The following is a 9,892-nucleotide window of genomic DNA, read 5'->3' as shown; positions in this document are numbered from 1 at the left end:
TAATTGGCACAGCAGTCGCGAATAATGTCTGGGAACACATTGACTGAGGGAAGGTAATACCTGGGGAGATTGGATTCCCATATTCCATAGATATCAGAGTTGTTGAGATGACTATTTCTGATTAGGCAGAAAGTATGAAGATGATTTTGGCAACCAGACGGGTCGTTTATTTGGAAATCTCTGTCAACCAAGGGTAGATGATTCTAGTCTATATGAGGTGCATGGAGGGGCGTTACATTGAGGGTCACAGGGGCTTCCATGTTCAGTTCTCTGTGTTTTTAAACTGGAGGTTGAGTTTCTGTGGGAAAAAGGGTAAAAGAGCAGTTTTGGATGTCTTGGTATAGCAATTATGGACTGCTTCAGTTTGAATTTGGCTTTTATAGGTATAATTTACAGAGGAAAATCGAAAATACAGGTTCGGGAGGTTGGGACAGGGTAAATACCTATATTTGGAGGCGAACCAGTGTAATTTGCAGGTTGGGCGATGAGTTGCAGAGCAGGATGTTGGTCTTTGCTTGGTCGGGTGGCGGACTGGACGCTTCTGTAGTTGTTTGGACATAGTTTACATGCAACAGTTTCATGAAGAGCACAAATGAAAATGGGTGAAAATGACACTTTTACGAGTTTTTTTAACAAAAATTGGCTTTGCGGGGCTTTTTGGCGCTTTTCGGTCAAATGATGTCACCCGGATGTGACGTTTTGTCATGATGTGGGGGTACGGGATGCTGACTCAGCAGTGACGTGGCAATGACATCAGTGGGCGGGGTCAACAGGAGGGTGGTAAGCGGTATTGGCCCACACCTCTTAATAGCTCAAGCGGTTTTGGTGGTGAGGGCTGTGAGCATGGCGGGAAGACACCACGTGTCCCAGGTACGGTGGCAATACCACCAGCTCCCCAGAAGTTAACGGTCGGGCAGAAGGGGGAGCATGATATGATTGTGAGCCGTCCGATGCACAGGCCCAGATCTAACGGTTGGCAGAGGTCTGAGGTGGCTCAGGGTTACGGCGCAGGGCCCAATAAAATAAACGGTGATTTAAATATATCAAGGGCAGTTTGATTGGCTACGGGATGTTTAAACAATTATTTAACCAAATGTTAATTAATCTTTGAATATTTGTGCGTGGAGAGGGTTTAGGAAGGTTATTAATTAAAACGGGTGGTTAATTAATCTCGAGGTCGCGCTGATAGGGTTATTCACAAGGTTTCGTATAAACCTTGAATCCCCTGTAAACATTGACATATGGCTATAATTTAGCCGGTAGTGTGGATAATAAAACTTCGAGGTTTTTCTTTTATATACATAATACGGGCAGGGGGAGCAATATAGGGATTTATATAATAATGTTAACGGTCGAAATGAATCTATGAAGGGTAGGCACCAAGTTATAAATTTTAAAAACTTAGGCTTAGGAGAAAATAGAGGTTTTACACAAGAAATGTGGCTTCTCTTCCTTGGTAAAATAGAGTTGTACTTAGGAAATTTATGAAATGAGATGGAGTGAATTAGTGATATTAAGCAGATCTTAATATCTTTGGGGGAAGGTTGATGGGTGTTTTTGGGAGAAGTGTGAAGGGAAGTTAGTCATGCCTCACTTGATTTGTAGCCAAACAATTGCCATGGTTCTTATCATAACAATAAGATGAACCTTTGAGAAACAAAAATTAATCATAAGCATGCTTCAGCAACACCAAAACTACCTACCCAGCCTATTATACATAACATTTTTTCTTCCTTTTTCCTTGGGTGCATTCAAACTAGCAAACCCTCATTCACTTCTTTTCTTTTTGCTATAATCCTATCTAGATATGCCCTTATTACATCCAAGGGCTCATGTTTAACAGTTTAGCTCCTTTGCTTCTCTATCTAACTATCTATCTGCCAAGTTTGAACAACTTGAACATATTTTATTCTCTATCTCTAAAACAGGAAATTCGACCATGAGCTAGCCAAGAATAAGTTGTTTGGCCATTCATCAACTATGGCGAGAGTTAACAAACTGCACACCATCAGATTATTGCAAAAATCAAAATAGTAGTGGCATCTTGGACTAGCATACTTTCATGGTCTTTTTCTTTGGGGTTCATTTCTTTCATTTTTTGTTTTGACCATTTCATTCTTTTTGCCCTTTGATCTTTCTTTTAGGGCATACCCTCTTTACATTTTTTAAATTTTATTTTTATTTTTTCAAAATATGGAACCTTTGCAGGAGGGAAAGGATGAACATATTAGGGATTTTAACCAGTCAATCATGAAATATGACACCTATTGGTATAGGAGCATAACAGTTTCATATTACTCGGATTCAACATTTGGTGCTTTTGAGTACCAAGGTGAATTAGGTTACCATCCTCTCGAAGAAGTAAATGAGTGTGAAAAACCTAGTAGTGGAGACTTGAGATTGATAGATGCTGAAATTGCTAGAACAATTGTCGAGACAATTCATATAGAAATTATTCACATTTTTGGCATGGTACATAGTGAACCACATAAGGACATTTCCAAGATTGAGTTGCAGTATATTGTTGATGATTATGGAGGTCTCTAATATGTTTTATTACAAATGCTTTGCGTATTTTTGTTGCAACATTTATACCTACTTTACAATGTTTTCTGGCATTTGTGTTTTCTAACGTTCAAATGAACTTACTCTTCTGACGTAAAGTGTTACAGACATCTATATTGAGCTTGATAATAATGAGAATATCCTGCGAAGCCCCAGGGTGAGCAATCCTGTGGTGTAAGAACTTGTGCAATTCTTTCCAAGTTCCCTCTATATTGGCTGCTTGTGTTCTTCAAAGGCTTTGATCTTTTTGTCTGCAAAGTTCCATGGACAATGTTGTCAAACTTGGTTTGCAATGTGGCCAGAATGTTTTCATAGGACTAGATGTGGATGATATTCATAGATATGGAGAACAAGATATTGTTGCAGCTGAAGATCACAATAAGATTAACAATGAAGACATTGGTGGCATTGACAATAAGGATGACGAAGAGGAAAGGAATTTTATTAGTAGTGGAGATGACTCAAGTATTTCTGAGTCCTCAAGGGATTGGGAAAAACTAGATACTGCAAACATAGTTCATCCAATTAACTTTGCAGAAAAGATAGCCAAGGTGGTGTCTACAGACTACTTCGTAAAGATGGATAGGCCATCAAATGGCATTCCCATTATTGGACTTCTAAGACCTGCTTATGTGGAGGAAGAGTCTTATTTACGGAAGTTTTTATATAGCCCATCCTACTCAAGTGGAGATGACAATTATATAGAAGAAGATGAGGTTAGTAATGGATCTGGTGAAACAAGTTCACCGTATGATGCTGTGAGAGACTCAAGACTAGCAGAAATTGCAAGTATTGTTGAATTGGAGAATATGTCTGATTCAAGAGATTTGGATGTGACAGATTCTAGTTTGAGTGATGAATTGTTCACAAAGTCCTCTATTCCACAGGAAAATGATCTCAACTTAGTGTCCATGATGTTACCTGAGGATGGTATTCCTTGGGAACTTGGATCAGAAGAATCTGATATGAAATCGTCAATATACAAGCTTGATATTCTTAGCATTCAACTAGTTTCTGTTTATGGTAATCAATCAAGTGTCAGCTTGGAAGATTTTCAACACGTAGAGCCAAATATTCTTGTATATTATGCTACAGAAATTATAGATCGTGTAGATAATGGTGGGCGGGAAACAAAACGTGCTCTTAGATCTCTTTTGTGGAAGAGGAAAGGCCTTCATGTTGAGGAGGCATTTCTCATTGGAGTGGATAGTCTTGGAGTGGACATAAGAGTTCACTGTGGAGTTGAAGTCCACACAGTACGAATTGCATTTGACTGTCGGGTATGAAGTACTGTATTTTTGTCAATGAATAAGAGCCTCTATAGTAAATAGGATTCAATATACACAAGAAATCTTGATTCCTATGATTTGGTTGAAAGAAAACATGGACTTCTCTTATTTATAGAATAATTGCTCTAAGAAAAATTATTAGTGTTCACAGATAATTCGAGTGATGGTTACTAGTCTAGCTATTCACTTTATACTAAGACCTAGTGTAACTCCTGGTTGTAGAGTTTTGAGATCAACAAATGAAAGAAATCCCAAGAAAAATTGATGTAGGATATGAATCATGATTTCAATGTTCTAGCATATACTTACAACCATTCCAGTCTAACAATCCACTTTCATGTTGAACACAAAAATCATCTTACCTCATTTTGACAAATGATTCAATGGCAGCAAATAGGACACATGGATCAGGAGAATGAAGTATATTTCAGGACCCAACAAGATCTGCAAAAGATCATGATTGTTGATGTTCACTTGGACAACCAAGCACTCACATGTTGGGCATCCCATTTTCAGTTGTTGGCTACCACAAGTCAACAAACTATCTAGCAATGGAACGACTTCAAAGTAGTTTTTTTGAAGCAATTATATGCCCTTGGTTACAAGGACTCCATGTTAGCACAATGGTTGCAGTTTTGACAACTAGCAAGTCAATCTGTGCAACAATACATTGACTCATTGAACCAACTATCCATCAAACTAAGGGTACAAGGCCCAGAAGAGACTCTCTATAAAATTAATTTCTGGCTTATTTCCTCATTTCAAAAGAAAATTAGAGATATTTGAGGTCACTTTGCTGGAGCATGCCTTCAAATTGATTTAAATTCTAAGAAATTATGTATAAGGGATCTCCCAAGTCTATTCACTAGTCATCAACCATCACAAAAAGATCCCTATGTGAATACGTTTCTTCTCTTCACCCTCTTCTACCTCTTCACAAAGAATGCACACAACAATAGTGGCCAAATTAAGGGCTGGCCCATTCCACTTCTAGCAATGGGCAGAAGAAATATCGTTTTTATCACAAGAAGCTTGGACATTCCTTCTTTTTGTTTTAATAAATATAAAAACCAAAAATATTTGACTAGAAAAAATAATTGTTTTAATAAATATAAAAGAACAAAAATATCCCTTGATACCACCTCTATCTCTTTAATTGCTTCCCCTTGCTACCACCTCTATCTCTTTAATTTCTACCCCACTTCTTCTTGTACCTCTTCTAACCATGGTTCACCAATGAATCATATTCCATTGTCTCAAACTGATACACAACATTGCTATCAAAAGATGATCGTAGCGTTGAGCATGTAAAATCAAAGAACTTCATCAATCCAAGATCAAAATCTCCAATAATATTTACAACCTCACCTGCTCCAATGCAATGTAACTACTAAAATTACTTTTTTGAGTAAAACCAAGCAGAAAAAAATAGTGTTGTAAAATGAAAGGAAACATATCACAATCAAGAGTATTCTTGCAGCTCTTAAATGCACCTCCAAGCTCATCAACTTATGTCCAGCCTCTAAGAGTTCCAAATACAAGATGCATCATGTGGAAAACTCCAATAATAGGTGAGTCGGCAGTATAGACTTCGGGACATACAACTATTGAAAACAGGAATCTCGGTGCACAATTTTTCTTGGCTTTGGATGTTAGAACAACTGATGGCTGACAACTTTGTTGGTATTCAGTTTTTTTGTCGATGCCCTTCTAACCCTCGGCCATTTAATTCTTCTCGGCTCTCTATGGTTCCACAATATTTATTTTGGCAGTCCTCTTGTACTGTTTTGTTTATTTTACTAGTTTTCATGCTCTGTGTTTAGTCATCCTTGTACTTCTTGGTAGTCCCATTAGCCATTTATGACCAGTGGACTTCATATTTAAATTAAATTAAATTCATTTTATTGGGATGCCTCTTTTGAAATAGGGGTTTCTAATCAACTTCTGCCAATATCTCTGCAACTACGTCATTTTTGCCTTTCCAGGGAACCTATCCTCCACAGCTCACAAGAAAAAAAAAATGTTCAAAATGGTGAAATACATATCGCAGCCTCATTGGCACCAAAAAAGGAAATTATGGGAAAAATTGCAACGAGGCTTTTGAAACAGTAGTGAGGACAATGTACCCACTTCAAGGAGGTACAAATCGTTTTCAAATACAATTACCCTAAATATTGTGGTTTTCAGAAGATCATGCTAGGCTCATATATCATCCATTTCACTAATTGAATAGTCAATCGAATAAGTTGATTATATTGTGAGCTTGGAGTATACTAGGTTAAATATCACATGACATTAATGTCCAGGTAAGCCATTAAGAAAATGAGATACGCTGAAAGTATTTAGCAGAGGTTTTGTGATGGGGCCTCTGAAGGATATTTCGAAACAGAAAAATTTGTTCCGCTTCCCCCTCCCACACAACACGGCAATCGAAGAAACCATTGTCCATGAATATAGGGCATTTATTTGCAATGAGGGCATAATTGGTCTGACGAGGTGGTTTAATTATAAATTTTATGCTTACGACTATGCTTCACTATGCCCTGGTTCTTGTGCCTGGGATGCGTTTCAAACCTTGGTCATTCCTCTGGCTCAACGTTGGTCCTATAATGAAACTTTTTAATACAACAACTATTTAATCCAATGCTCCTCATGTTGGTGCTTACGCTAATTTCCTACACTGGAGGCTTCCTCAGGCTCGATATTCAAAAAAATAACAAAATTATCTATCGAGTTCCAATGTCACTACTTGTTACCATACTTCACACGAATGGTTGAGCTATGACAACTTTGTTTATGGATCTGGAGAGGAAATCTAGAAATTTTATACATTTTCGAATTGATCTCAGGTTCATATGCACAACACATTTGCAAAATCGATGCAGGCAATTTGGTTTTACGTAGGGTGGATTAAAGCTACTTTGTCCTCTTATTAACATCCCTTGCGAATTTTCGAATCAATATTTGTAGCATCAACTATAAAATTTCAAAAGAATTCCTGTTTGAGAATAATTCTGAACAGATTATGTCTTTCTTTAACTCTAAATGCATAGAACTCAAAATACAAAGATATTCACCGCACAACACCTTCGAATACAGAAGAACCTGGCGTAAAAAGACTGTTGTTGTCTCCTAAACCACACTCTTGATGCTCCAGGGCATAACACTTTCATAAGAAATTATGCACACAAAACCAGTCCCATAGAATATCTATTTCTATGATACCAGAATGTAATAGATATCTAACAAAAGTATTCATGCATGCATGGGCCCATAGGTCTGAAGCATTCAACATAGCTTTGATACCAAGTGTAGGGACTAACCCTATAATTTTTTTTAACTAAAAATACAACCATAAGAAAATAGCATTGGGAACTAAAAAATTATTAAGAATTATATGAATCTTTCCTGAATTTCACTTCATTGAACATATCATCTAATTTACATGTTATTAACTAAAACCATAATTAAGTCATACAAAATAATATTATAACAACTAGGTACCATTCACTAGGAGACGAGATTCAATCTTGACTTGCCGCTATTTGCCCTCCTTTGTTGTCGGTCGCCTCCAAGTGCGAATGTCAACGTGCTTAATCCGAATGCAATGACCCACCAGTTGACCTCCCAGCCTATTCCTTGGGTACTCTCCTTTCCCGTGGATCCCCGAGCTACAATGGGGTTGTACAAGGATAGAATGTATTAGTTGGTAGAGGAGAGAGCTCTTTGGCTCAAGAGTCCCCTCTCTAAAGTCCTCTACTTCACCAAACTCACTATAGCTCGTAGTCACTACTCTAACATAGTCCCGTCCATCCAACAATAGGGTAAAGAAAAAGTCCTTTCTCCCATGACCTACCTTTTCCCTTATAGTAGTCCTCAAAGGTGACACTTGTAATTTCATGCATACTGAATTATTTTTGATAATCCAATTGTTTGATTATTCACCCACCTATGTGTCACTCTCTCATCAAGGATCTCCAAAATTAGTTACCTAAATTTTAATTTCAAAATAATATTTTTCCTCACCTCAACAAGATTCCTATATCTTCTCCTAGTTGTCTCTTGATCCCCCTTTTTACTCCTTAATTTGTGTTCATTACAATATCCCATTGATAAGTCAAGATTTCATCCCCTATCTACTCCCTAATTTAACTCAAGTTATCTCTTAGATGGATATTCTTATGTTGGTTGTTGCCACATGGAGGTTCTCTAAATTTCTCTAAAATTTAGTTTATTAATATTGTTTTAATTCACCATCCTCTTCGCTTAATTAGGTTTAACTATTTTAGGATTAATATTTATCCTTACATTTATGTCCCTATTTCCCCATTTTACCTAATTAAATTACATTATCTACCTAAAATTTTCCAACATGGGAAGGGTAAATATTTTAAGGTAAAATATTTTACTTCTTGCTATGATCCCCTTAACCCAAGTTTTATTATTGATTTAATTACCTCAGTTCTAATCATCATTTACCACTTGATGTGAATTTACATGGTTTTCATATCTTGATTATATTTATTAATTTATTTATTTTTAATGATTCCAACGGTGCCAACTTTGTTCATGCCCTTCAAGAAATTATCTTCAAGTTCGAAGGGTGGCACACCTAACAATTTATTTGTGTTGCCAAGGGTGCCAAGTTGGTCGTTCCCTTGAAGAAATTCCCTTGAAGTTCCAAGGGTGCCACACCACTTTCCCTTCAAGCATTCAGTGGCTACGAGGGGAAATTATAGGTGCAACGATAGAGACGACTATCATCTCTTCTGTTTCCTGCTATAGTGAGACTAATGGTGTCGGGGATGAAGGAATCTGCCTTGCTGCGTGCCCCCTAGTAAAATCCTCATGAGCGACCCATCTTTGGGACCTGCCCTCATGACATCATTATCTTCAAGGAGAAGGTGTTTCAACTTTCTCATCCCAAGTCACTGCGGGAGAGCTAGTGGGTGATATTAGGGAGACTGCCCCACCCCTCTCATGCATTTCCATCCAATTGTACAACCCCATAGCGCATATGTGAGTCATTTGAAAAAGAAACTATTTTGTGCCTACAACCACTAACATATTATTAGAATATAGATAAACATATATAGCAAGTTCCAAAATTGACCTAGAATTTCAAAGACAAAATATAAATTTTCATCAAACCAGGTGTTGTCAACTCGTCATATGTGAGTATGTCTTGTGGTTTCCTGCCATACTCAATAATCATTAGTAACAAGGTTTCTCGTTGTTAGTCGTTGTCATCATAGCATCATTAACATCACCTAGTCATTCATATCATTTTTCATTGTGAACTAGAACTAATGTAAGCAGGTAACATAGGGGACACATCCATCATGGCTATCATCATCATAACATCAATGGAAACATACATATCCATAAAAGCTATCATCATCATGATATCAATAGAGAGCATACATATCCTTTAATTCCATCACCATCATAAATTCAATAGAGACCAAACATAACCATTTATGCTACAATCATCATAATATCAATAGAGAACATGCATAACCATTAATGCTACAATCATCGTAATACCAATAATTAACATACATAACCATCAATGCTATCTTCATCATGATATCAATGGAGAACATACATAAACATCACAACCATTAATATCTCAACCACTAATAATAAAGTCATGTGCATGGATCCTCAACCTGAGGTCATCAAAGAATAATGTGTGGGCCTTAGGGCTAAATAAATGTTAATGTAATATCACTATCAGTAAACTAGAGCGGGGAATTATAAATTTGAATTCTCCAAGCCACATTTTATGGGATTTGGTATGATTTCATTTTTCCTCATGTGACTTGTCCCATTTAAGGACAAGATCATCAATTTGAAAGGATTTGGTGGAAACAGAACTTGCATCAAAAGAAGACTTGACTAACTGTTGATTGAAAATATGTGTAAGTTTGGCTTTTTTACATTTCTTCTTCTAATTTAATAATTTGAGATTGTCTTAGTTGTAAAGAAGAAGAAGGAGATTCTTCAATGAATTGGACTATGGCTAACGAGGGAAT

At 36.9% G+C, this 9,892-nt stretch overlaps 1 protein-coding gene across 1 annotated transcript; it reads left to right on the top strand.

Moving 5' to 3' along the window:
- The first annotated feature begins 349 nt into the window (after positions 1-349).
- LOC149233397 (uncharacterized protein At3g49140-like) lies at positions 350-3,851 on the top strand. The gene is made up of 4 exons (XM_089382184.1): positions 350-435; positions 2,277-2,539; positions 2,673-2,739; positions 2,813-3,851. Exons 1-4 carry the CDS (start codon positions 350-352, stop codon positions 3,849-3,851), a joined length of 1,455 nt encoding a protein of 484 aa, XP_089238310.1.
- The last annotated feature ends 6,041 nt before the right edge of the window (positions 3,852-9,892 follow it).

This window comes from Pinus tabuliformis, chromosome J, assembly GCF_031772625.1.
Source record: "Pinus tabuliformis cultivar Carrire ecotype Pingquan chromosome J, CPIR1, whole genome shotgun sequence".
NCBI lineage: Eukaryota > Viridiplantae > Streptophyta > Pinopsida > Pinales > Pinaceae > Pinus > Pinus tabuliformis.
The sequence above is the reverse complement of the archived record's forward strand: the minus strand, read 5'-3'. Positions and strand labels throughout refer to the sequence as shown.

Excerpts from the sequence above, each read along its gene's own strand:
- LOC149233397 (XM_089382184.1), top strand. The coding sequence starts at position 350 with ATGGACTGCTTCAGTTTGAATTTGGCTTTTATAGGTATAATTTACAGA. Across the intron at positions 436-2,276 it reads GTTCGGGAGGTTGGGACAGG|GAGCATAACAGTTTCATATT; the intron begins GTAAATACCTAT and ends CTATTGGTATAG. Across the intron at positions 2,740-2,812 it reads AGGGTGAGCAATCCTGTGGT|TTGTCTGCAAAGTTCCATGG; the intron begins GTAAGAACTTGT and ends GCTTTGATCTTT.